At 47.6% G+C, this 27,709-nt stretch overlaps 1 protein-coding gene across 1 annotated transcript; it reads right to left on the bottom strand.

Annotated features, from left to right (window-relative positions):
• Positions 1-264: 264 nt before the first annotated feature.
• On the bottom strand, positions 265-21,084 carry RP1L1 (RP1 like 1). Its single transcript, XM_066623755.1, has 4 exons — positions 20,446-21,084; positions 7,882-8,047; positions 1,633-6,608; positions 265-1,422 (listed from the first exon to the last, which is right to left on the bottom strand). The coding sequence occupies exons 1-4, from the start codon at positions 21,082-21,084 to the stop codon at positions 265-267; spliced, it is 6,939 nt and encodes a 2,312-aa protein (XP_066479852.1).
• Between the last annotated feature and the right edge of the window lie 6,625 nt (positions 21,085-27,709).

The following is a 27,709-nucleotide window of genomic DNA, read 5'->3' as shown; positions in this document are numbered from 1 at the left end:
CTAATCCTATTCAACTTTCCAGCACTGATGCAGCTGTGCCAATAGGGCGTGTGCTGCATCCTGCAATGGAGGGGGGTAGTCACAGAAGTCTTCAGATAAAGGAACATTTGTTCCCTTACTTTGGGGCTGCATTGCTGTTGCATCAGTGCTGGAAATTTGGATAAGGCTGGACTCTGTGTATGTGTTGTGACTTGCAGAACCACTGGAATAAGACCTGAAGACATATTTATCCAGAACCATCCCCAGAGTCTTTGATAGGTTGTTCTAGAAGTCCAAGTCATCTTGATCAATCACCTCTGAGTCCTTCTTCTTCTTTTTGGGGGCCTGGCCATCTTCATTCTCATCAGTTTGGGGTTCACCTCCTTGCACAGCACTTGTCTGGGAGGAAGCTCCATCTTCCTCCTCTTCCTCCTCTTCTTCATCACTATCAGGATACATCTTTGGAGAGTTGCTCTCTGTGTGCGTTTTCACCTCCCCACTGCCGTCATCGTTATCATTGTCCACATTTTCTTCTTTGTCATCTTCTCTGTCACTCGCATCCAAAGACCCTTTTTGGGACTGCAGGGAACAGTTCCCTACAGAAGAGACATGAGAGAGGGCAGAACCATTCCTGGGTGATTGTGCACCTTCATTGGTTCCATCTTCTTCTGCCTCTTTCCCTTCTTCCTCTCTGTCATCCTGCACAGGTCCCTCAGCTTCTTCTCTATTATCTTCAGCATCACCACTCTCCTCCATTTCAGCATCATCTTCCATGTCTGCTGCTTCTAAGCAGCACTCTGCCTCTGCACTGGCATCTCCCTCAGCCTCTTCCCCAGCTGCATTATCTCCTCCTTCCGGCTCAGCTTCAGAGACCTCAACACCTTCAGTTTCATTTTCCATTATAGGATCTTCCTCAACCTCTTCACTGGGTGTTGCTTCATGTTCTTCATGCATATCCTTTTCTCTAGCTTCATTCATTTCCCCCTCTCCTTCACTTTTTGCTTTTTCTTCGGGGTTTGCATCCAGATCCATTTCCTCCTCTGCTTTTTCTTCTTCCTCTTCAACATCTTCATCATTCTCTGTTTCTTTCTCTTCTGCTTCTTCTTCCTTTATTTCCTCATTCTCCTTTTCATCTGCTTCTTCCTTTCCTTCTTCTTCTGCTTCTTCTTTTACAGTCTCTTCTTCCTCTTTTGCATCTGGCTCTTCCACTTCCTCCTCCTTTGTTTCTTCATCCTCTTCCACATCTTCTTCCTCTTTTACAGTCTCTTCCTCCTCCTTTGCTTCTTCCTCTGCTTCTTCCTCTACTGCTTCCTCTTCCTCTTTATTGTCATCTTCCTCTTTTATAGTCTCTTCCTCCTCTTCTTCCTCTGCTTCTACTTCCTCCTTCTTGGCTTCTTCCTCTGCTTCTCCCACTTCCTCCTTTGCTTCTTCCTCTGCTTCCTCCTCTTTGGTTTCTTCTTCCTCTCCCACTGCTTCTTCCTCTGCTTCTTCCACTTCCTCCTCTTTTGCTTCTTCTTCCTCTCCCACTTCTTCCTCCTCTGCTTCTTCCACTTCCTCCTCTTTTGCTTCTTCCTCCTCTCCCACTTCTTCCTCCTCTGCTTCTTCCTCTGCTTCTTCCACTTCCTCCTCTTTTGCTTCTTCTTCATCTCCCACTTCCTCCTCCTTTGCTGCTTCTTCTTCTTCCTCTTCTACTTCCTCCTCCTTTGCTTCCTCTTCTTTGTCTTCCTCATTTACAGTCTCATCCTCTTTTTCCTCTGCCTCCTCCATTTCCTCCTCCTTTGCTTCTTCTACCTCTTCCTCTTTGTTGTCATCTTCCTCTTTTGCAGTCTCTTCCTCCTCTTTTGCCTCTTTTTCCTCCTCCTCTGCTGCCTCCTCCTCTTCCACTTCCTCCTCCTTTGCTTCTTCCTCTTTGCTGCCTTCTTCTTCTTGTACAGTCTCCTTCTCTTCCTCCTCCTTTTCTTCATTCTCTGTATTTTCATCTTCCTCTTTCACAGTCTCTTCCTCCTCTTTGCTTCCTTCTTCTTCTACTCCCACTTTTAAATCCTCCTCTACTTCTTCCTTCCCTGCTTCCTCCCCCTCTACTTCTTCACAGTTCTGATTTTCAGGTGCTTCCTCCCCATCAGCAGGAGCTTCCTTCCCTTCTGGCTCACTGGCTGCATCAGGCGCTCCTTCGACAGTGGGCTCTGTTTCTTGGTTCTCCTCAGGCTCCGAAGTGGCCTCTGCTTGCTTTCCTGAAGCGGCTTCCTTGCCCTCAGCCCCTTCAGCACTCCCGTCTTCTGCTTTTGTTTCAACAACATCGCCTTTCTTCATCCTCAGGATTTGCTGCAGATCAAAAGCCTTGACGACAGGGGCATTGCTCACCACCACCACTGTGTTTACGGTGGCTCTGGCATCCATTTTCTTCTGGATACAGGCATCACAGGGGCAATACTCCTCTTCGCTTGGTTGTTCATTCGGTCCATCTCTAATGGTTGTTCTAAAAAGAAAACCTGCATCGTCGCTTTCCCGAGATGACTCCCTCGTCTCTGGCCTCTTGCTCTGGGTTCTGTTCCGGTCGTTGAAGAGGGACATTCTGTGCAAGCTCTGAAAACGTCGCCTTCTGTGTTGCGCCTGCAGGGTAGATTCACGCTGCAGCCCATCGTCTGGAGGCCTGGGAGTTCTCTTGCCTGCTCGGCTCCTGATTTTCCTTAGCTCCACCTCTATGCTCTTCTCTATCCTCCTGCTCACTTCTTCTTTCAGTTCTGCAATCATCAGGTCCAGCTCTTTGCTATTTGGCAGGTTCCACTTCACCTTGAAATCATTCATGGCGCTGACATAGTGCGTCATAAACTCCTTCTCAATCTTCTTCAGAAGTTTCAGCACCCAAACAGGATCCGGGTCGATGGATCTTTGTTGGATGACTGCGGGAGAAGCTTTCACGGTGGCTTGGTTCTGGGGTTCTGGATCAGCCACCACAGGCTGCTTTTCTGCATTGGATTCAAGCTCTCCCTCATCATTTGCCTCACTGGCATTGGAGTCGGCTTCATTATTGCCGGGCTCTGTAGTTGCCTCATCAGCATCTTCTGGTCTAGGACTATCTTCTGCTTCTGCAACCACAGTCTCTTCCTGGGCTTCCCCTTGAACAACATCTGCTTCGGCATTGTTTTCTTCACATTCTGCATTTCCTTCTTCTTCCTCACCATTGGTTTCTTCCACCTCTTGTTCTTCAGTCATTTCCTTTTCTTCCTCCTGCCCAATTTCACAGTCACTATCCAGGTTCTCTTGTGCTTCAGCCATCACCTCTCCTCCAGCAGACTCTGGTTTTTCTCCTCCTTCCGATTTTGAGCAAGGTGTAGGCAGTTGAGAATCCTCCTCTTGCTCCTCCTCCTCCTCGTCATCCCCCATGTTTGCCTCTTCTTCAGCCTGTTTGGCCTTGTCTGTTTTCTCCAGTGGCAAGCCACAGTCCGGTGTGCCACCTACGCTGCCCTCTCCTGAACCTCCATCGCCACTGCTCACATCAACACCTGAAGAGGACATGGGTGTGAAATCACCTTCTTTTGAATTATGGCCTTTGAAACCTGCAGCTACCTTTTCCTGGACCTCTCCGTGCTGGTCTGAACTTGGGCCACTTTTTTCTGATGCACACCCAGACCAGAGAGCCTGGAAAATGTTCAAGAGCTCCGTATACCTTGGCCTATTCAAGCATTCCGATTTAGAAGATGGGCCCAGCTCTTCATCGAGGAGCTGCAGGCTGGCAAGGCAAGTGATCAAAATATTGGCTGAATTGCTGAGCTTTCTCCCCATTGTGGGGGACACTTCAGGCAAACTATGTGAGCGGTCTAATTTTGCTTCTTGCTTGGAAGCAAGCAGTGCCTTCATGATCTGCACCGATGTCTGAATGGTGCTAGGCAAGTCCTTTTGGTGGTTGTTCTGGCTGGAGATGACCGATTGGTTGCATTCTGCTGTGCCACCTTTAGCTGCTTCAGACATTGCCTCAGAAGCCTTCTCATCACTGGGATCTTTGTTTCTATCCAATGCCTCCTCTTCAGCTTCCTCGACTGCTGTCTCATCTGCTGCTGTACTTTTGCATTCTTCTGTGTCCTCCTTCTTCTCACCCAGTTCCTCTTCCAAAGGCTCTTGGCTTTCTGAGCAGCTTGGTATTTCGATATCTAGCGCTGAGCCCTCTCCATCATCCTGCATCTCATCTTGCATCGGCAGGGTCTTTGAAGGAATCTTCCTCAGCCACTCATGCACCACTTCTTCTGGAGTGGTATTTGGAAGGGAAGAAGGGATGACTTCCTCACTGCCTCCCAGAGCATCACCTTCTCCACTTGGCTCTCCTTGGCTCTTTTGGTGGCAAGATCCTTCCTCCTCCTCTGCCATGTCCATTTCAGGGGCTTGTGAATTGGCTTTTTCTTTCCTCTCCTTGTCTGCCATTGACTCTGATTCAGTGTACATGCTGGTAGTGTTGGAATTCTTCTTCAGCATCACAGTTCTCCCCTTTCTGTTGCTGGGTCTCCCTTTCGGTGGGGCAGGGCGGTGCAAGCTGTACATTGATGCAGACCCCGATGCTGAAGCTCGACTGGAATGTTCGCCATCAGCATGGAGGCTATTTTTTTTCTTCGGCCTTGGCTTGGAAGACTGTGCCATGCTGGACTGTGAGCCAGCATCGCCACTTCTCCCTGATGCCTCTGTCTCTGCACACTTAGAATGTGAGGAGACCCTTGAATGAACGCTCTGAAGATCATCATTCTGGGTTTTCCTCATGTGGCCGCATTTAGAGCATGTGGATTCAGCCATGCTGGCAGAGGGTGTCTCAGACCTAACCTGAGCATCTCCATTTCCATTTTTCTCAATGGAGTCTGGGAAGCTGGAACAAGGAGAAGAGGTCTTGCTGATGTCTTCTTGCTGGCTCTCCTTCTGGCTGCTCTTGGAGGACTTGCTGTAGCACTTGGAAGTACTGCCTGTGCCCTCCTCATTGTTAGCAGGTGAAGACACATTTGAATGAGGAGAACTTGAGTCATGGGATGCTTGACCTTCTACGACTCTTTTCTCTGCTTCCTGTGAGCTTCTAGAGTAATAAGAGGCCTTGCTGTTCGACCTCCTGTCTTCTGCATGTAGAGAACTGTTTGTCTTCTTTTTTCTGGTGGAGGATGTCCTAGGTGACCCAGCAGACATTTTGGAACCTGTCTCCAGGTGATTCTGGCTGTGCTTGCTTCTCTTGGATACTCTGGAGGAAGATGAAGCAGCACTGCACATGTGGATTTCATCACTGTCACTCCTCCTACTGCTTCCATTACAAGTTTTGCAATGGTCAGGCCTTTCTGTAGAACATCTTCCACACTCACTGGCTTCATCCTTGACTGACTGGCTAGATGCTATATTTTCGGACACGGAATGTATCTCATTGATTTCCTCTTCTTCCTTTTCAACCTCTCCTTCTCCTTCACCAATGTCTTTCTTAGGGCAGGACTCATTAGAGAAGGACAAAATCACTTGATCGTTTTCAGAGACTTCGTCTCGGGTGTCCTTTGTTAGGGGTGTGCTGCACTTACTAGGTCTGCTGCACACACTGTTTGGAGAGGATGGGCAGCCAACAGTGTCTTCTACTTCTGCTTTTTTGACACTACAAGATGAAGCACATCTCATCACATTGCTAGTTTCCTCACACATTTTCACCTGGCTTTCTACAGAACCTTGAGATGACTTTGACTTCCTACTCCTGGCCCTGCTTCCATGGCTTTCATCTCCTTCCTGCACCACAATGGCTTCACCAGGGCCATCTTCCTCATTCTGTGAATTGACCGAACAAGCTACAAGTTCTGGTTCCTCGGGTGACCCCCTTTGGCTTGTGTTTGTCTTGGTACAGTTGCACCGACAGCAACATTTACTTCCAGTGTGGTATCCCACCCTGTTCTCTACAGTCTCCGTGTAACAAGAGGATTCCCGTACAACATGTTCAGAATATTCTCCACTAGAGGAGGTGTGGATGCTGTCAACCGAAGTCATCTTTTTGTGGACAATCCTCCGGTGTGAGGAAGTGCTTGAGCAAGAAGAGTGAGCATACCAAGTGTTCCTTATGCCAGGCTCCTCTTTTTGGGAAGTGTGCATGGGATTCTTCCAAATGTCATAGTCCTTGCATAGTTTGCCACAGTTGTGGCAACAAGCCTCCTCGTTTTCAGACTCATCAAGCTTTGAGATGTAAGAGTCAGCATCACAGGGGTACAGTGAATCATCCATTTCGGAGCTGGCCTCTGGGTTGCTTTTCTCTGTGAGGTCTACTCCATTGTCTTCATCTATGCCTGACTCCTCACAAGGCAGCGTATTCATCAAGCTGGACTTCTTGATCTGCGTGGACCACTGGAGGGTCTCATCATTGAGCAGGCGGAAGCGAACCTTCATCTCCACTGACAGGCTGCCATCTTTGTTCACATGCACCCTCTTCTCTATGTCATCGTTGACTAAGGAATGGACCAGCTCTCCTCCTTTGGAGTGTGGGCAGTTGTTGGAGCAGGAGGCCCCATTCTCGGACGATGTGGTTAGGCCATTTGGATAGGACTTCTCTGAGGACAAGGAAATCCTCATGGACCGGTTGCTCAAGGATGACCTTGGGTGGATCACACTCTTTTTGGCCTTCAGTCCAAAGTTCACTTAGGAAAAAGTGGAGAAAAACACAGAAGAGAATGTATAAGAAACCATGCCAAGCATATAGAATGAAGCATAGATGTAAGGGATGGGTCAGAGCTCACTAACAGGGCATGTGTTTTGCATGCCTAAGGACCCAGATTCAGTCTCTGTGGCCTTCCATTAAAATCCCTAGAAGTCACTGCCAGCCCAAATAGGCAGTATGGAGCTAGAGGAACCAATTGTCTGACTCTGTGTAAAGCAGCTTCATTTGGGACTGGATTGTAGCTTCCTGCATGAAACGTTTGGCATTCAATAAAGGAAAGATGTACAACGAACAGAAGCTTTGATGCATGGTTCATAAGGGCACAGTCCACTGGAGTATTTCTTACACAAATTCCATTGAAATGAATGGGAGAGGCAGGGGGTTGAACCTGGGATTGTGGCAGCAAAGTATGTCCTCCACCGCTGAGCTATGGCCTTTCCCCCATTCAGATTTCTCTTTGTTTGCTTATTTCTGACACTTCTACCCTGACCTTTTGTATAAAAATATAATCAAAGCAGCTTCTGAACAATAAAACAGCAACCTACAGCTATCACATTATCCAAAAAAATCTGCAGCAATGAAGTTGAAAGCAGCAGCAAGTCCTGGAAAGCTTGAAATAAAATCACCTTGACTGGTCTTATAAAATTGATGGGGCCTGTGTTAGCTGGCTAGACCATATTCTGGATGCCTGTGTAAAAGTCTTTCCTCTAGTGCTCATAGGCCATAACATTCAGGGCTGGCCCATGCATGAGGACAACTGAGACAATCACCTCAGGGAGCAGATTGGTGGGAGGTGGCCATTTCCATTTGCTCACTTGCCTCCACTGCTCCAGCTCCTCCTCATATTCCCTGAATTGAAAAAGGAAGAGGAGGGTGGAGCAGAAGAGGAAGTTGGAAAAGCTCTAGTCCACCACATCCCTATCTTCTCCTCTGCCCCTCCTCCTTTTCCTAATCCAAGGAACAGGAGGAGAGGAGGTTGCCACATCACCAGATAAGGAGAGGGGCAGCATTTGGCTCACTGCCTAAGGCACTAGGAAGTCTTGGTCAGAGGTGTCATCAGGGATTAGTCAGGTAGGGCACCTGGCTGCCCAGCACCACAAGAGTGATGGATTATGTGGGCTCATGGCCTCATCCAACGTGGCAGTTTCCACCTCCTTGGGCTGTTACAAACCCGGAGTCCTTGAAATGGGGAAGGTGGTCTAGCAATACATTTTCCACCTAAACCTCCATCCCTCTGCTCCCCCCTCACTCACTTCCATTGTTTTCGCCAGCAACATGGCTGTTGGATCGTGACGTCAGGCCAGGCAATTTCTCCACGGAGGGCTTCCTGGAATGCTCTGTCACAATTGGCTTGAACAGCTCCCGGCCCACACACATGAGCACGTTTGGGCAATGGAGCAGAGCTTGCATGCTATCGATCTAGAAAGGAGAGAACCACAAAAACAGTCAGAAGTGGAGATGGGGGCATACACCCTGCCCTTTTCTTCCAGAAAAGGTGTCAGTGGTGCAGTGGCTGTAGTCTTAGATGGGGGTTCAAAGTCTCTGCGCAGCTATGAAGCGCACCAGGTGACCTTTGGCGCTCTCTCTCTCTCTCTCTCTCTCTCTCTCTCTCTCTCTCTCTCTCTCTCTCACACACACACACACACACACACACACAGAGAGAGAGAGAGAGAGAGAGATACACATCTAACTTGCAGCGCTGTTGTGAAAAAAAAATAGGATAACTCTGCAGACACCACCCTGAGGGCCCATTTGATTAAACACAAGTCTGTCCCAGTCACAGATGAAGTGGGGCTGATTTTGAGAGAAAAAGAGGTACATGAGTGGGGGTGCTAACCTTTCCTCCTCCCAGGGCTTACCCACCTTCAGTCTACCGCCCCCGCACCCCTGTGATTGTTCTTCTGAGCCAACCTCCAATGCTGGAAAGCAGCTCAGTCCACTGTGAGAAAAGTGCTTAGGTGGGGGGGGGGGAGTCACGCAGAGGGATTAATTCTCCTCTTTCAGCTGCCCCTTGAGCTCAACTTTGAGCCCGGCTGGGGACATTTTGTATTTGAACAAAGGGGTCTCCTGCTGTCATGTGTGGTTTGGACCCATGATCCTGAGAAGGAGAGAGGAAGGCAGTAGGACACCAGTGGTTCCATGTGGCTGCCTTAGGGGCATTGATGAGGCAGTGGCCTCTCCACTGTTGAAAATAGCTGAAAATAACTTCTGGGTTGTGCAGCTGTTTCTAGGGCAACTGTCTGCACTAACGAATTGTCAGTTCCTCTTCTGCTGGTTAAGGAGCCAGCAGAGGGAGAGGGACAGAAAATTCATTACTACAGTCAGTTGCCCTAGAAACAGAGCCTCAGAACCTAGAAGGGTCTCCCAGAAGCCAGAAGTGACATCACTAGAGGCGAAGACCATAGAAAAGACCATACAGTGAGAAGGAAAACATTGAAAATTGCTGCATTACAGCTTCAGCCGTACTGGAAGGTGAAGGCAACTTTTCATTAAATGAATGGGAAGGGAAAACTGTCACTAAGGGTTGTTTTTTTGGTTTGTTTGTGGCTTCCCTTTGGATGCCTGTGTTGCAAACCACTCACCGATGTGCACACTTCACCCACTTCCTGGGACACTCTTTTCAGCTAAACCAGGGGTGCCCAAACCCCGGCCCTGGGGCCACTTGCAGCCCTCGAGGCCTCTCAATGTAGCCCTCAGGGAGCCTCCAGTCTCCAATGAGCCTCCGGCCCTCCTGCCAAAAACTTTGGACACCCCTGAGCTAAACCATAGGGAGCAGTTTGCCCAAACCACCCATCCAACGGGACAATATCTGAATCAGGGGTTTGGAAAGGGAGATGGAATCACAGCGATCAAGATCCTCCCTGTCCAGTCACAGCCAAACTAGATGTGACAACAATTGCATGATCTGATTGCATGATTGATGTGTGTTTGTTTTTGTTAAATAACAGGTGGGGGGAGGGCTGAGCTTGGGATTATGGAAAGGAATCAATGGAGGCTTTAACCACTCCTCCCATGGCTTTTGTTTCACAACAACAACAAAACCACTTGTGGGAAAATGGTGTGATTGACGTCACTGTGTGTCTCATCTCTGTGTCACTAAGCAACCAGGTAGGTGTCACTGAGGAAGAGAGACCCCATCCCCACCACCCTTATCTGCCTAGGGCACCACCAGGCTTCTCAGAAAAGAGTTTGTGCATCCCTGCTAACAAAGCTTCCTCCTGCAAAGATCAGATCTCATGTGCTCTGCTTTCTGCATGCAAAGACAGCAAAAAATGACCAAGGCAGACAATGTGCAAGAACTCCAAGAGAGGGATGAGGGGGGCTCAATCAGGATTCTAAAAGGATGTGCCAGAGACAGAGCAGCTACTCCCTGGTGTCTCACCTAACCTGATTCATGCATGCCTGTGTGGTTAGCCTAAGAAAGGATCTAGCCCTGTGACTCTTCCTGTGGGGAGCTGAAGATGGATGCAATCACCCTGCTACAACCACTGCAAATCAAACAGTGGAGAGAGAGGGAGGAACAGGATATTCTTCTTTGACTGCCACTGTGTAGGGGGACCCGACCAACAAACAAGTGGGAGGGTATAAATAAAATTGATTAGCTGGTCCTTTGGCCAAGGTAGGGCATTTGTTCCATCCATTTAGGCTCTTCACCCACACAGAGGGCATACGCCTTTCCTCTGTTGTCACATGTTGAGTTGTCAACATGTTGAGTTGCCAACTGTTATGCTTAAAAAAAAAAAAAAGATTTTGGCACCTTCACCTGAGTGCCTCTGAGTGCAGGCAGAATGCCATTCTTTTGGAAAGGGCACCTATTTCTCCTTTTTAAAAATGGCTTTAAGAACAGAGCGTCACAGATCATATACATATATTACAAACTAAGGGCGCAATCCTAACCCACTTTCCAGGCCTGGCATAAGGGCAATGCAGCTCCGAGGTAAGGTAACAAATATTCCCTTATCTTGAGGAGAACTCTGTGACTGCCCCCCAACTGCAGGATGCAGCAAACGTCCCATTGGCACAGTTATGCCAGTGCTGGAAAGTTGGTTTGCTTTTGGGCTTCAGTCCTACAGAACACAATAGACTTACTTCTGAATAAAATAAACAACACCTTTTCCAAACACCTCTAGGAATCCGAATAACATATGAACCGTGGCATAGCCACGGAGGTGCAGGGGGTAGCAGTTGCACTGGGCATCAAGCTTTAGGGGCAACAAACTGAGCTTGAAACTAGAGACCAAAATTGTGAAAATCTTGGTATGTATGAGTAAACCATCATGTTATATATCATTGAAAGGTAATTTAATGCAGAATGCAATGAAACAAACCACATTGGAATATCTTTATACTACCAAAAGTTACGACAAGCACAGCCAAACTGAGGGCCTGTTCTTATCCCCAGCCCCCAGGGGATGATGCAGGAGTGGAGGGGCAGAAAGGGAGATTGTGGGGGACGGAGGCCTGCAGGGGGAGAGAGGAGGGTTGTGGGGAATGGAGGATTGCAGGGGGATAGAGGGGGATCGTGGGTAATGGAGGATTGCAGAGGGAGAGAGAGGATGAGGGTAATGGAGGATTGCAAAGGGGGGAGGGGGGAGAGAGGGGGTTGTGGGTAATGGAGGGTTGGAGAGAGAATGAGGGTAATGGAGGATTGCAGAGGGAGAGAGACCAAACAGCCACCGGGTAGATGGGGCTCGTCAGCCTGGGAAGGCAGCTCATCTAAGAGAAGGAAACTCTGACCTCAAACCTCCACTGCCTTGTGGCTATATCCAGTTGTGGAAAAGGCTTCAGGAGTCAACCTTGAGGCAAAATCCAGAGCCGGAGTCCCTGAGGCAGTTCATGGCTGAACACAGTCACGCTCCGGCAACTCCTGTGACGCCGCTGGAACCAACCGTATTGGCTTCTGCCTTTCCATTGGACCATTCCAGTGATGTGGAGAGGGGGAATTTGCAGCATGGGTAACAGCCTATCCTCCATACCCACTTTACCCAGGCCTCAGGCACTGGAGAGGACACTCCAACTTTGCCATACGGTGTCGGCACAACACGGGAAGCAGCAGTTTACCAGTTATAAGTCTTCGCTCGATTGGCGTAGAGTGTGATGCCAGGGACTGCTTCTGACAGTGGGAGAGATCATTGCACCTCATTGGGCAGCTACCGCCCGCCTTAAGCTGGGCAGTCCCCAGCCAGTAAGGTGTTTCCTCGCCATGGTCCGTTAACCTCACGGGGTGCGTGGGGTTTAGGGTGAAAACCGACAAGCAAATTGACAACTCTGTACCATGCAACAGGAAACACAAAACTCCTGTCCTAAAGCTGGGTACCTGGAATGTAAGGACAATGACACCTGGCTTTTCTGACGACCTGCAAGAAATAGACAACGCATGCAAAACAGCTGTCATTGACATGGAGCTGAGCAGACTGCAGATGGACATCGTCGCCCTTTAAGAGATGAGGCTGCTGGATTCTGGATCTGTCAAGGAGAGAAATTTCTCTTTTTTCTTGCAGGGAAAACCACCAAACGAAACCAGGGAACATGGCGTTGGCTTTGGCTTTGCGGTCAGAAATACCCTGCTGGAATCCATCATCCCACATACTGTGGGAAGTGAAAGAATTTTGTCCCTGCAGCTCCAGTCATCAGCAGGACCTGTCACTCTCATCAGTGCATATGCACTGACTCTGTTGTCTCCAGCAGACGCCAAAGACAAATTCTATGATGACCTGGCCACCACTATCAAGAAGATCCCCATTAAAGAGCCATTGTTCATCCTCTGCGATTTCAATGCTAGAGTTGGTGCTGATCACAGTTCATGGCTCACTTGCTTAGGTCAGTTCAGCACTGGGAAGATGAATGAAAATGGCCAGTGCCTGCTAGAGTTTTGCTGTCATCACAGTCTCTGTGTCAGCAACATGTTCTTCAACACGAAGCCCCAACATAGAGTCTCCTGGAGACACCCAAGATCAAAGCACTGGCACCAGCTCGACCTGATGCTCACCAGACGCTCGAGCCTTCCCAGCATCAAGATCACACACAGTTATCAGGTGCTGCCTGCAACACTGACCACTCCCTGGTGTGTAGCAGAGTGAAACTGCAAACAAAGCGACTGTATCAAACAAAAAAGGAAGGAAGACCTCGCATTGATACCAGCAAGACCCGGGATCAGAGAAAAGTGGAGGAATTTGCAAGAGCGCTTGAGGAATCTCTTCCAGGCCCAGCAGACGCAAACGCATCCAACAGATGGGAACATTTCAAGAATGCCGTTTACAACAGTGCCTTGTCCTTATTCAGCAAGAAGACCAACAAGGCGGCAGAATGATTTGAAGCCCACTCTGAGGAGCTGACACCAGTCATTGAGGAAAAGAGTTCAAGCAGCATACAAGGCCTGTCCCAGTGAGAGCAACCTGCAGGTCCTCAGAGCTGCTCGCAGCAAAGTCCAGCAGACTGCCAGGAGATGTGCTAATGACTACTGGCTCCAGCTCTGTTCCCAGATACAGATAGCAGCTGACACGGGCAACATCAAGGGCATATATGATGGTATCAAGCAGGCCCTAGGTCCAACACAGAAGAAAATTGCCCCTCTGAAGTCTGCCACAGGCGAGGTCATCCAGGATCGGACGCAGCAGATGGAACGCTGGGTGCAGCACTACTCTGAGCTATATTCCAGAGAAAATGTAGTCACCGAAGAAGCGCTGAACAACATTGAGTGCCTGCCTGTGCTGGAGGAGCTTGACAGTGAACCAACCCTAGAAGAACTTCACGTGGCCCTGAAATCCCTTGCCTTTGGCAAGGCACCTGGAAAAGACAGCATCCCTGATGAAGTCCTAAAGTGCTGCAAAGAGATCATCATCACTGAGCTGCATGAAATCCTCTGTCTCTGCTGGAGAGAAGGAGGAGTACCTCAAGACATGAGGGATGCAAACATCTTCACGCTGTACAAGAACAAAGGCAACAGGGGTGACTGCAACAACATCTCTCTCTTTAGCATTATAGGAAAGCTGTTTGCCCGAGTTGCACTAAAGAGGCTCCAGGTACTTGCAGAGAGCATCTATCCAGAATCGCAGTGTGGATTCCAAGCCAACAGGTCCACCACTGATATGGTATTCTCCCTTAGACAACTACAGGAGAAATGCAGGGAACGACGACAGCCACTCTTTATAGCCTTCATAGATCTCACGAAGGTTTTCGACCTGGTCAGCAGGGATGGCCTCTTCAAGATTCTCCCCAAGATCGGATGTCCACCCAGGCTCCTCTGCATCATCAGATCTTTCCACAAGGACATGAAGGGCACTGTTATCTTCGATGGCTCCACATCAGACCCCTTTGACATCCAAAGCGGAGTGAAGCAGGGCTGTGTTCTTGTGCCAACCTTGTTTGGGATTTGCTTCGCTGTACTGCTGAATCAGGCCTTTGGAACTGCAACAGAAGGCATCTATCTCCGGACCAGATCAGACGGAAAGCTCTTCAATCTCTCCAGACTGAGAGCAAAGTCCAAAGTCCAGCTGAAATGTCTGCGTGACTTTCTCTTTGCCGACGATGCAGCTGTTCCCTGTATACTGCGCAGCTGCACAGCTGGAATTGAAGTCCTGTGCAACTTTGCTCTCAGCACTCTGGAGCTTGACAATGACATGACATCATCACCAAGCACTCTAGAGTTTTTTTATCATCATCATCGCAAGTGCCACAGCCTACCAGATATTTGGACTAGGATTTTTAGGTGCTCACTAATTTGAACTCTACTAAAGAGTTTAAGAACCGGTGCAATATTGCTGTAGATTGATGTTCCTAGCAGTGTGGCTCATTGCACTTGTTTAGCTATTAGATTGTCAATGCCTATATTAGTCAGGTATTTCTTAGGAACCTTGGGGATTGCACTTAGTGTGCCAACGACAATGGGGTGGCTGTTGTTTCCTTATCCCAAAGGCACTGTATTTCAGTGTCCATGTCTTTGTATTTATTGATCTTTTCCAGTTGTTTCTCCTTGATTAGATGATCTCCTGGAATGGCCACGTCAATAAGCACCACCTGTTTCTTCTCAACCACAGTTATATCTGCCATGTGGTGTTCCAATTTTTTTATCTGTCTGGATTCTGAAGTCTCACAAAATTTTGACCTGCTCATTTTCTAAGAAAATAAGAACAGCTCCGTTGGATAAGGCCATAGGCCCATCTAGTCCAGTTTCCTGTATCTCACAGTGGCCCACCAAATGCCCCAGGGAGTACACCTGATAACAAGAGACCTGCATCCTGCTGCCCTCCCTTGCATCTGACATAGCCCATTTCTAAAATCAGGAGGTTGCACATACGCATCATGTCATGTAACCTGTGATGGATTTTTCCTCCAGAAATTTGTCCAATCCCTTTTACCACCTGTCCAATTCCCTTCTACCACCTTTTCAGGTAGGTGCTCCCACCATTTCTTTACTGATGTTATTCCATATTTCTTGCACATGTTCCTGTGGCACACAGCAGCAACTTTATTGTGGCAATGATGATGATGATGATGACGATAAAGATGATGATGATTATTATGTACCAATTCCATCAGTTGCCAAGCTGAGAGAAAAAGTGTTTTAGGTTGTCAAAAAAAGTCTGGGAAACATTGATTTAAAGGGACCTCATACACAAAAGCACTCCTTCGTTCTTGCAATCCCTGTAAATAAGACTGGAAGTCCCAGACTTCCAGGTTTGAGGAAACCACACAAGGAGCACAGAAAGGAGGCGAATGTTTCACTTGTTACTTGAGTGAGTGAGATGCAGATCAACATGGTTTTCATCCATGGCAGGCTGGAGGGAAGGCAGTAGCAGACTCTGAGTAAAGGGTACCCAAATCTGCCACCCCCTCACTCCCTTCACAATCTATCGCTGATAGGTTGCCTCATGGTTGGGTTGCCCCTGTTGAACAGAGGCAGGGAGGGGGCGGTTGAAGTCTGGGAGGCGGTGCGGCCAGTGGGGCTGGCCTCCTCCGTATCCTAACCCCCTTTCCAGGCCTGAAAGCCCGCCACAGGGCTGCTTGTATTTGTGTCAGTCATTTCACCGGCGCAGATCCAAGTAGCCCCACTGAGTAGACTGAAGTATTACTTGGGGGTAAGGGAAAAAATATCCTCTTACCCCGAGGAAATTTCCAGCCTGCTCCTAACCTGCAGTGGATACAGTGAAGGCCACTTGGCCCAGCAATGTCAGCGCAGGTTAGGTTTGGTCTGTCAGTTGTGTTGTTCCTAGAGCATCTTGCTGCTTTGAAGTGGGGAGATATTACCATCTGAAACTGTCTTATCACTAGTGAGAAAGACCACTGCTCTGTGTAGCCCAGCACTGTTGGCTCCCAAGATGAGATTAATAGAGTTTGTTTTCATCCCCCAACTCACCATAATCTGAAATTAAATTTACACAACCATACCTCAGGCCCAGAATGCCTTCATTGCTAAGGGATCACTAATTTGCATGATGTGGTTTAAAATGTAAGACACTCTTCTAGAAGTCCAGCTCATCCACTATTCTTTGCAAAATACTCTGCAATGAGCAGATGCTGGGTGATCTGCTGTGGACCACAGTCTCTGCTGATCCCTTCACTTGCAGTCCCTTCTCGGAGTCCTATGACAAAGTCTTTCCCAGCTCTCCTAACTGAGATTTTTCAACCTGAGGTACCAGGGATTGAACCAGGGTGGAAGGAGCAGGAAGCATCCTTGATCCAGTGACAGGACCAGTGCATCCTGGACAACTGTGTTCTGGTCAAATGTGTCCTGGTATTGGACATTTAAGTCTGTTCATTTGCATCCTGGACATTTGTATCCCAATATATGCATATTAGATGTACTTTCTTATTTTTAAAATACAAAAGTAGGGTTAGGGTTAGGGCTGGGATAAGAGGGTTGTCATAAATAACATGAGGTTTGTTGTCCATTTATAGTTTGTTTGTTTCCCAGTTATAGCGGGATGCAAATCACCGAAATGTAAAAAAAATAAAATAAGCAGACGTGAATGTCCACATATGCAAACGACGGGACACATTTGACCAGGAGACAGTTATCCAAGATGCATATACTCTAATATTGCTTCATCCTTACCGGGAACCCCAAAGTGGGCTGTGCTGTGCCAGCTGTACTCCTGGCTCAGATGCTACCATCCAAACTAGCCCATAGCCATTAGTTGGGTGCTGGAAGTCCAACGTGAATACATGATGTTGTGACTTGAGCCATTTCATTGGCCACCACCACAAAGAGGCACATGCTTCTCCCCCTCTTGTATCCATTACTGTGGCCAAAGGGGGGAGATCTGTCTCTTTTTATCATTAATTCTGTACAATAAAATACACAATATACAGCAATGCATATAATGTGTCACATCGAAAGACTCTTTCTGTGTTACTCTAATAGACGCAGTTCTAGACTTTCCCTGAATGGCTCTTAATCAAACATATAGTGTCATGTTAATGCAACTGAAATCTCCCTGCACGGGTAAAGGGAAGCAGGGTTGCCACCCCTTCCCCGGTTCCACCTTTGATTCCAACATACCCTGTGTCAGTGTCCCCTGGTGTCTGTGTGCTCAGTGTTTGTCTGGAAGAAGCAGTGCTGAATGTGTGGGGAAACTGATGCATTTAGGAGTTCAAAATACACTGAGGGCTCTCAAGCACATGAAGAAAGCCTCCATGCATTCAGTGCCCTGTGCAGACAAACACTGTGGGTGCTCACTGATTGGCTGGTCAACAGTGAACATGGTGGGACATGGATAGTAGATGTGGTCCCTTCACCCTGCATTTACTGGACACAGGAAGATTTTATCTGAACCAGGACATCTGTCTTGCACTAGACTAGATAGATCAACCATTTTCAACCCTTTTCAGCTCATGGCACACTGCCAAGGAACTAAAATTATCAAGGCACACTCCCAGTTCTCTACTTACATTAAATTACTACATTACAATTAATTTTTAATTATTAATACAATTAAATCATTACATGACAAAGGGCACAGTCCTAACCAGGTCCACTCAGAAGTAAGTCCTATTTTGTTCAATGGGGCTTACTCTCAGGAAAGTGTGGTTAGGATTGCAGCGAAAGGCTGGGGGGGATGTGCCTGTGGGACTTACTTCTGAGTAGACATGCCTAGGATTAGGCTTTTGGTTGCATTCTTTTCTCAAATACAGGAGTAGCCAATTGGTACTTCTCCTCTCCTCTCCCCACCCCCTCCCACAGGCATAAGAACATAAGAACATAAGAACAGCCCCACTGGCTCAGGCCATAGGCCCATCTAGTCCAGCTTCCTGTATCTCACAGCGGCCCACCAAATGCCCCAGGGAGCACAACAGATAACAAGAGACCTCATCCTGGTGCCCTCCCTTGCATCTGGCATACTGACATAACCCATTTCTAAAATCAGGAGGTTGCGCATACACATCATGGCTTGTACCCCGTAATGGATTTTTCCTCCAGAAACTTGTCTAATCCCCTTTTAAAGGCATCCAGGCCAGTCGCCATCACCACATCCTGTGGCAAAGAGTTTCACACAACCACACGCTGAGTAAAGAAATATTTTCTTTTGTCTGTTCTAACTCTCCCAACACTCAATTTTAGTGGATGTCCCCTGGTTCTGGTGTTATGTGAGAGTGTAAAGAGCATCTCTCTATCCACTCTGTCCATCCCCTGCATAATTTTGTATGTCTCAATCATGACCCCCCTCAGGCGCCTCTTTTCTAGGCTGAAGAGGCCCAAACGCCATAGCCTTTCCTCATAAGGAAGGTGCCCCAGCCCCGTAATCATCTTAGTCGCTCTCTTTTGCACCTTTTCCATTTCCACTATGTCTTTTTTGAGATGTGGCGACCAGAACTGGACACAATACTCCAGGTGTGGCCTTACCATCGATTTGTAAAACGGCATTATAATATTAGCCGTTTTGTTCTCAATACCGTTCCTAATGATCCCAAGCATAGAATTGGCCTTCTTCACTGCTGCTGCACATTGAGTTAACACTTTCATCGACCTGTCCACCACCACCCCAAGATCTCTCTCCTGTTCTGTCACAGACAGCTCAGAACCCATCAGCCTATATCAACCCATCAGCACATTCCCCCATCTCATAATTGCAATTAGCACCTCTCTCACTGTCCCTCCCCTCACTCATTCCCACCTTCCCAAGATCCAGAATCACTTGCCTCACATTCTCTCCCCCTCCACTGCCAATTGCCTGCTCCTGTATTGAAGAAAAAAGAGTGCAACCAAAAGCCCAATCCCAGGCATGTCTACTCAGAAGTAAGCCCCATTATAGTCAATGGGGCTTACTCCCAGGAAAGTGAGGCTAGGAGAGGAACCTGAGATCCCAGCCCAGCCCAGGTCTGTCTACTCAGAAGTAAGTCCCATTATAGTCAATGGGGCTTACTCACCGGAAAGTGTGGAAAGGATTGTGGCCAAATGCCCTCCTCTGCAAGGCAAAGGCAAGGCAGGGAGGGTCGCTTTGGGAGCTGCAGGCAACTGTGGCAAGAAGGGACTTTCGAAGGGCGGACAATGGACGATACCCAATCCCAGGTGTGTCTACTAAGAAGTAAGCCCCATAATAGTCAACGGGGCTTACTTAATCAGCAGCAGGAGATGCAAAGCAGCAGCGGCTAAGCTGCCGCCCCGCGGCACACCTGAGGCTGCCTCGTGGCACACTAGTGTGCCGCGGCACAGCAGTTGAAAACCGCTGAGATAGATCATGCTAATACATGATAAATACATTCCTTTATTTTAAAAAAAATCATATTATCTTCCTCCATTCTTAAACTTTTACAATATTAGAGCCCAATCCTTACAGACACTGTGCCATCAGAACGTGCGTTCCAATGGTGCAGCAGCTTCCCAGTGTTACAAAATGCAATGCACCATCTGTCACACACAATAGGGCCACCACTGGAAATGGCAAGCAGCGGCGGCCAAGCAACAGCAGCCTTCCAGGATGCCCTAGTGCCAGGAAGTTGATGAAGGGGTTGGAAGGTGAGTGAAACATGGGGTGGGGAGAGGAAAGAATGGGACTGGGACTGGGGCGAGACAGAGTGTGTCAAGGGCAGGAGGGGGTCATTATTGATGGAAGTGGCTCCACCAGTACCCTATCCCCCTATTCCAGGGCTTGATCTATGTCCCTGGGTCCACTTGAAGTTGCACCAGCCAAAGAGTTGATGCACATCCATGTAGACCTATCAGGGAAGAGGAAGCTTACCCTGGGGTAAGGGAATAAATGTTACCTCTGGGAGGTCTCTGGGATTGCCCCTCCCCAGGATATAGCATGAACACCAGTGGCATGGCTGCATTGGCAGGGAGGAGATGTAGGTAGTTAGGAATGGGCTATTAGTTTGGCCATGCACTACACCAAAGCCCAGAGTTCCAATAACCATTCAGTCATGAACAGTGGGCTCACCATTTAAAGCTTCTCTACTGCATTGCTGCTGTGAGTAGATGCATTATCATTCACAGATCAGCCTGTGCAATGGTTTCCAAATGCCAAAAAGTGGAATTAATGAAGAATTCTTTCTCTTGCTGGTGACCAGGACTCAAAGACAATTGTGCCAGCTTCTCTTAGAGGAGAGGTCTCTCAATGGTTAATAGCCATGATGCCTATATAGAGCCTCTATGTTGAGAGACAGTTTGTCACTAGATTCTAATTGTTGCAGGAGAGGGCCGTTGCCCTCATCGCTTTTTTGTGGGCTTCTCAGAGGCACCTGGCTGACCACTGTGGAAAACAGGGCACCAGAACAGCTTATGTTGAGGCCTAATCCGACATGGGCTTCTTATGATCTTAGACCCCATTACCACAATATTTCCGCTCTTATGTGAAGTACTATCAAACATGAAGACTCACCTTCTTCCCGTCCACTGTGTAGAGCTTCTTCACTGTGAACTGCATGATTTCTGAAATTTCATCCAAGAGAGTTTTGAAGCTCCGTGCATTCCTACGGTTGAGGATAATTGGCCTCCTGATGGTGATATCTCCGTTTTTAACCAGAGTGATTTTCTTTGGTATCCGTAAACGCTGTTGGGTGAAAGCTGTGGAGTAGTCTTCGTGCTTGACTTCTTGGGCTGCTCTCTTCAACTCGCTGGCTGGTTGGCTGTTCCTCGGAGGGCCTGCCCTCCTGCCAGTAGTGCCAATGCTGATGGGTGTGACGTACTTCTTGTCAGAGCACAGGTAGCATCCTCCATCTTCCAGCTGGTCCAGAGCGCTGATGCAGTGTATCCCCTGTGGGGTTGTTATGGTTCGCACCCCAAACGGCAGGGGGACCCTGTGAGAGAGGTCATCCATAAGAGCATTGAAGCTCTTAAAGCTACGCTGGTTGATGGCCATCTTGACTCCTCCAAACTGAGGGTCCCCACTCTTATAAAAGGTTATCTTCTTGGCTGGGGGCACCTGGGTGACAGCAATGGTCCGAGCCACAGGGGGAAGGGGCTGGTCATAGTTGTAGGTGCTGGTGGTGGAGAGGTAGTCAGGAGGTAGTTGCGTCATTTTGAACACTTAGAGGTAACTGCAAGGCAAGAAGAAAAGTTATGTGAGTCATGGACCATGATGGGGAACTCTCTCCCTATTTTCTGCTCCTACTTTGAAATCAGATGAGCCAACTTTGCCTCTACTCTTGCCATTTCTAAAAGTTTCCTGAATAATAACAATATTAGTCCTTCTTTGCAATTAATGTGGTATGATGCTCAAGATTTAAGTTGAGAAACTTGTAAATCCCTTTGCTGAACTGAACAGAATAAAATTCAATCATACGTAGCGAAATTTCCCCATCTTACATGACTTAGCCCCACAGTTAAGGTCACACACACACACCCAGGTAGGTCTTTACAATACTTCCCAAATGTGCACAAGTTTTGATGAATCTGCAGAGGGAGAAAGTCCCATAATTTGGGGTGGGTGGGTAGGAATTCACAGTTTGGAGAATTAGAAGCTGAGTTCCAGCACATGCACACAACCCCCACAACCCAGTCACAAAGGGAAGTGCTCCAGCTTGTGTTCCCCCCCCCCCCGCCATTCATGGTGGTCAGAGGCCCACACAGAAGCCACAGGGAATATGTGGAACTGCCTTGATGCTGCAGTCTGCACAACCAGTATGTAGTTGTGGCTCACTAGGTACGTTAGCGAATGCAATCTTAATTGCCGGCTGTGTCCCCTGCGGGCTTTGTGGTGCCACACATTGCAGAATTATTGCAAAGACCTATCCAAACCAACCCTGAGCAGGAGGTGGGGAGGCAAAGCTATCATAGAACAGGTTCTGATGGAGGCACAGTCTCTTATGGTTCCCCCCCCCCCCCGGATTTTGAGTAATCTCAAGTAGTCCAATTTGGTTTTGCTGGTTACCTGGGAAAGAGATATGCAATGAGTGCTCCCTGCCTTGGACAAAATACCTCCTGCACTCCTATAAAAGGAGAACCATTTGCTTATGCCTGTATAACCCTCCTTGTTGGTTTCCTGGACTCCAGAAGCGCGGTGAGGCAATGGAGGCAGGATGGCAGGCTTGAAGCACTGTCAGTGGGCCCTTCAGCCATCTAGGTCCCTGGGCAGCTGCCTCCACTTGCCAAGCGCTGACACCAGTCTTTTGTGTGACTGTCACCATTGTCTTCCATCCTAAACTTGGGATCCTGGTCTACTCAGCCTAATGAAGATCAGGGAAAGTTCTCCACCAGACCAACATGGATTTGGTACATCAGACAAAACGTTGCATAACAGTGACAACAATATTTGCTGACCTGAGAAACAGTTGTGTCAAAGGCTGAGTTTTGGAGGAGAAGCACTATAGCCAGCACCACAGTTCATTAACAAGACAAACAGCCAGCACTAACATACACACTGTACTTACGCAAAATAGCGTCATGACATTTTTAGCCAGTGCCTTGTTGTCCCCTTCGGCTTGTTGTCAGCTGAATGTCCAAGGGGTTAGTTAATCAAAATGTCCAAGGGCCCTCAAGCAGTATGAGCAGTGGCCTGATGCTGAACAGGCACCCATGGCCATTCTGCACTGCCAAGCAAACCACCCTCGAAATGACAGGGCTAATCGGGACTAACATTAGACAGCAAAGCCATGTAATCGCTTCAGGAAAGTCTTCAAATCCACCCTCGGCTTTGGGAGCAGCTGATTCCGCCAACCTCAACCCTCCACCCTGCCCCCAAACATGCACACTTTGCTGTGATCCCCACTAGCACTTTGCTGTTCACTTCAGTGAGGCTGTTCTTGATTGGTGCCCAGGCTTAGAAGTGCCGAATCCTCTAGGCAGGGATGGGAGTGCTTAATAGCCTCTGGGTGACAAACTGGCTTTTCTGCTGTCCTTTGCACCTCTGGGCAAGGCTTAGAGCTGATTGATACCTCCTGGGTTAACTCCTCCATATCCAAGGCATTTACACCAAAGAAGCTTGGACTCTGCAGTTTTGTGCGTGCATAAATTCCGGCTTTTGCTTCACAGAAGGTGCTTGGTCTCAGCCAAAAATGATTGAAAAAGCCCTAGGGAAAACTTTGAACTATGGAAAGGAGCATCTTCTGTTGCTTCTTTTTCAAAAGCTGCAGTTTTATTTTATTTGCTAGCAGAGAAACATGGCTATTTCTCTGAAATGTATTCGCTTGTTATATGTAATTGGCAATTGCAAAAGCAGGGCACAAATATTAGACTTGCATTACAGCAAACAACGTACAATATACACATTAAAAGTGAATATCAGCTCTATTTACAAAGAAAAGTAAACAGATCATAACATCATCATCAGGTGGGTGAGCCTATCCAGTGTTAGCTCGAATGCCCCTCTATAAGACCTGCCCACATTTTTCCACATTGGTTTCTAATCTGTTGTGTGTCTTGGCAACCTTCAGTCTCAAAAGACTATGGTGTCGCGCTCTGAATGGTGGTTCTGGAACAGCATCTAGTGTGGCTGAAAAGGCCGATTCAGGAGTGACAATCCTTTCCACACTGGGAACAAGTGCAGTCTGTCCCTGGTCTGTCTCATTTCAGCTGGACTTTGGACTTTGCTCTCAGTCTGGAGAGGTTGAAGAGCTTTCCGTCTAATCTGGTCTGGAGATGCCCCTGAAAAGATAGTTGTTCTTTGAGTCTTCTGCTGCCTTCACCTAAGAAATGGCGTTTATTTATTTACTTAGACTTGATTGACATCCAGACCTATCTCACACTGAAAGCTCAAGAACAAATGTTTAGATAGTAGGCATGTTGTACTTTTAAGGGCTAATTATACAGTGCCTGAGGAATTTTTGGTGATTAAATAACATCAAAAGCTCACCTTGGCATGTGTATACCTTGGCATGTGTATAATTAATAAATTTTTTTGTAATGTACTTTTTAAAAAATAGAATTATCCAGTATTATGTGATCGTTATCATTGATGCAAGTCTTGGAAAACTTCCACTAATATTGAATTACTACTAATCCTACTACTACCACTACAAAAAAGACTCAGTATGTATTCTGCAAGGTTGTGTGTGCTGATGAGGCCCAGCTCTGCCTTTCTACTCCAGAACATTCTCCCTCAGTCCAGTCCTGATTTTCTAACTGTCAGACGTTCCTGCTTGAATGCTTGAACTCCTCATCTTTTCCCCCGTTCCATGGACCTCCTTGAGCCTCAGAACACTTCCCGGACATGACTGGAAGTAGCAGACACAAAGTCACTTCTGGTTACATCCTGGAGGCCTTCTGAGGAGGTGGGGAGGCCCATGGAGGGAGCTGCTGGTCCAGTGTGACTTCTGGAGAACCTAGCACAACCTCCAGGTAAGTCATTGTGGCAGCACAACCCTCCACCTGCCCTCACAACAGAATCTGTTGTCTTCAGGGATTTCTGGAATGCATTCCCATGGATAATGAGGGTCCCCTGTACATGTTTTCCCAGACGTTGAGTACCTGTTGGATATCAATATTTTCTGCCATGACTTTTCCTCCACGCTTTTCAATGCTTGTTTCAGGTTTAACAACATATTGTTTTATTATGTGTTGTGTGTACACTACCCTGACAATTTCCAGAGAGCAGTGGGAGACAAAGCAAATCAAGAAATGCACCACCACATGAATGAGGCTGGTTCCCTTGCAGGGCGGCTGAGACTGATGTGGCTGGTCACTAAGAATATCAAGCGCCCACAGGCAGCCACTAGGATTGCCAGTAGCTGCAGTGGTTGCTTGTAATGGTATGTCCAGCCACTTCTCCTGTGACTATCTATTGGTGCTTGGCGGGGTGTTTTAACTTGGCCTATTTAGAATTTCATGGTGCCTTCATCAGCAAGATGGCTGTGGTATGAGCATGTAGAGGACATTAAACTGTGTCTTCATGTGTTGCGGACAGCTTTGTGAGTCTTTATTGCTTGAAGGCAACATATTACATGTAGAAATACACAGGAGTGACTTCTGCGGAGGTGTGCAAGATTGAATGTTGGAGGCCAAACTAGAGGCTATGCAGGAATTGAGTAAACAACTTAGGGCCCGATCCAATCCAACTGCTTAGCACCGGTGCAGCCGCAATGCAGCCCTGAGGTAAGGGAACAAATGTTCCAATACCTTGAGAAGGTCTCTGTGAGTGCCTCCCTACCACAGGATGCAGTGCATGCCCCATTGGCACAGTGGCACTGGCACTGCAAAATTGGATAGGATTGGGCCCTTAGTAGTTATATTCAGTGAACAATAGCTGTGGGGGGGGGGGTCTTTGTCATCAGAAGTGGAAGAGTGGTGTGGAGTTGTGTGGAATGTCCTTTCCCTTCCTCCCATTTGTCTGCTCAAAATTATATCTCCCAAGCCCCACCCTATACTGCTTTGCCACTGAAAAAATATAGAAACCCATGATAGGAGAATATTGGCCCAAGGAGGCTGATTTTAAATGAAAAATGATGTGCTCCTATAGCGCGCACACAAATAAACTTTAAATGTCTCCATTAGCGTGTTTCCTTCTCCTGACACTTATTCTTAATTTGAAACTTATTGTACTTCATTTGAAGATGAACCTCATTTCATCCCAGCTCTTGGCGTGTGCTACAGAAGTTTTAAAACAAATGTATAAAAATTGAAAAATTGAATTAAAATAATAATCATTATTAAAATTTAAATCAATTAAAATAACATAAGAACATAAGAACAGCCCCACTGGATCAGGCCATAGGCCCATCTAGTCCAGCTTCCTGTATCTCACAGCGGCCCACCAAATGCCCCAGGGAGCACACCAGATAACAAGAGACCTGCAACTTGGTGCCCTCCCTTGCATTTGACATAGCCCATTTCTAAAATCAGGAGGTTGCACATACACATCATGGCTTGTAACCTGTAATGGATTTCTCCTCCAGAAACTTGTCCAATCCCCTTTTAAAGGCATCCAGGCCAGATGCCATCACCACATCCTGTGGCAAGGAGTTCCACAGACCAACATAATTTAATCACTATACTTAATACTAATACTGATTATGATGATGCTAGCCCTGCATGTTTACTCAGTTTTTAAGGCCCACTCTGTAGCCTTACTAAAGCATGAGTCATATACAGTCCTTTGGATAGCCTTTGGGAAAAATGAAGACCTTGACATTGTGTGCCCCTGGGCAAATTTTTCAGTTTGCCTCCTGCTGGAGCCTGATGCTTCTTCTCAGGTAAGGGACTTTGGGAAAAAAAGTTTCAAAGGCAGCACTTGGGTGCCTCTGTTGATGAGATCATTGTCCCAGAGCTGCACTTCCCCTCAGCAACACCACTTTTTGCAGCAGCTTTTCATTTAAAATAGCACCAGGAGACTGTTCACATATCTTTCATGTGACATAACACACCAGACAAACAGACTCATAAAGTTGTGGCTATCCAGTGTAGAACGGTTCAGTCAAAATGCGGCACATTAAAGTTATATCACATCAATTTCAGTGGAAGAAATAAACGTGCACTTAACACTTCCCTCTTTCAACCAACGGGACTTGCAAGGACTTGGGCAGGATCGTGCCTTCGGTGAATATGGGGGGACATGAGATAAATGTCTAACATTATGAATAGTAAATTGAAATGAATTGTTTTATATCACAGAACTAGAACTCATGATATGTGGTGGTAACTGCAGGGCAGGCAGAACAAGCAAGTCTTCGTTCATTTCATGTTGTTTATTTAAAGCATTTTACCTGCCTTTCAGTGCAGAATTTCCAAGGTGGCAAAGCTGTTAGAGTATCTTAAAAACATCTTAAAAATCTAACAAGGAAACAATTCATTGAACCTACTGCCACAAGATAAGATGGTGGCCAGTAACTCAGCTGGGGGGGGGGGGTGTATATTGATCACCAATGGTTCCCAGCTATATTTTCTAGGAATGGTATCTGCATGTTCAAGAGGCCGCCTTTCACTCTCAGTGGTCATCCTCAAGGAATGGTTATCACCATCTGGCTGGCCATTGTTGGGGATGGATTGCTACACTTGTTGGCAACCTTCAGTCTCGAGAGACTATGGTATCGTGCTCTGAAAGGTGGTTCTGGAACATCGTCTAGTGTGGCTGAAAAGGCCAATTCGGGAGTGACAATCCCTTCCACAACGGGAGCAAGTGCAGTCTGTCCCTGGTCTGTCTCCCTGGCTATGGGTCTTCCTTCTTTCCCTCTTAGCCTCAGACTGTTGGCCAAGTGTCTCTTCAAACTGGGAAAGGCCATGCTGCACAGCCTGTCTCCAAGCGGACCGCTCAGAGGCCAGGGTTTCCCACTTGTTGAGGTCCACTCCTAAGGCCTTCAGATCCCTCTTGCAGATGTCCTTGTATCGCAGCTGTGCTCTACCTGTGGGGCGCTTTCCTTGCACGATTTCTCCATAGAGGAGATCCTTTGGGATCCGGCCATCATCCATTCTCACGACATGACCGAGCCAATGCAGGCGTCTCTGTTTCAGCAGTGCATACATGCTAGGGATTCCAGCACTGGCACTGTGTGATTCCAGGACTGTGTTGTTTGGAACTTTGTCCTGCCAGGTAATGCCGAGAATGCATGCTTCAGCAGGACAGCGAAGAAAATTCCAAACAAGGTTGGTGCAAAAACACAGCCCTGCTTCACACCGCTTCGGATGTCAAAGGGGTCTGATGTGGAGCCATCAAAGACAACAGTGCACTTCATGTCCTTGTGGAAGGATCGGATGATGCTGAGGAGCCTGGGTGG

Source organism: Tiliqua scincoides, chromosome 1 (assembly GCF_035046505.1).
Source record: "Tiliqua scincoides isolate rTilSci1 chromosome 1, rTilSci1.hap2, whole genome shotgun sequence".
NCBI classification, from domain to species: domain Eukaryota; kingdom Metazoa; phylum Chordata; class Lepidosauria; order Squamata; family Scincidae; genus Tiliqua; species Tiliqua scincoides.
Note: the sequence above shows the minus strand (reverse complement) of the source record. Positions and strands in the feature narration are given on the sequence as shown.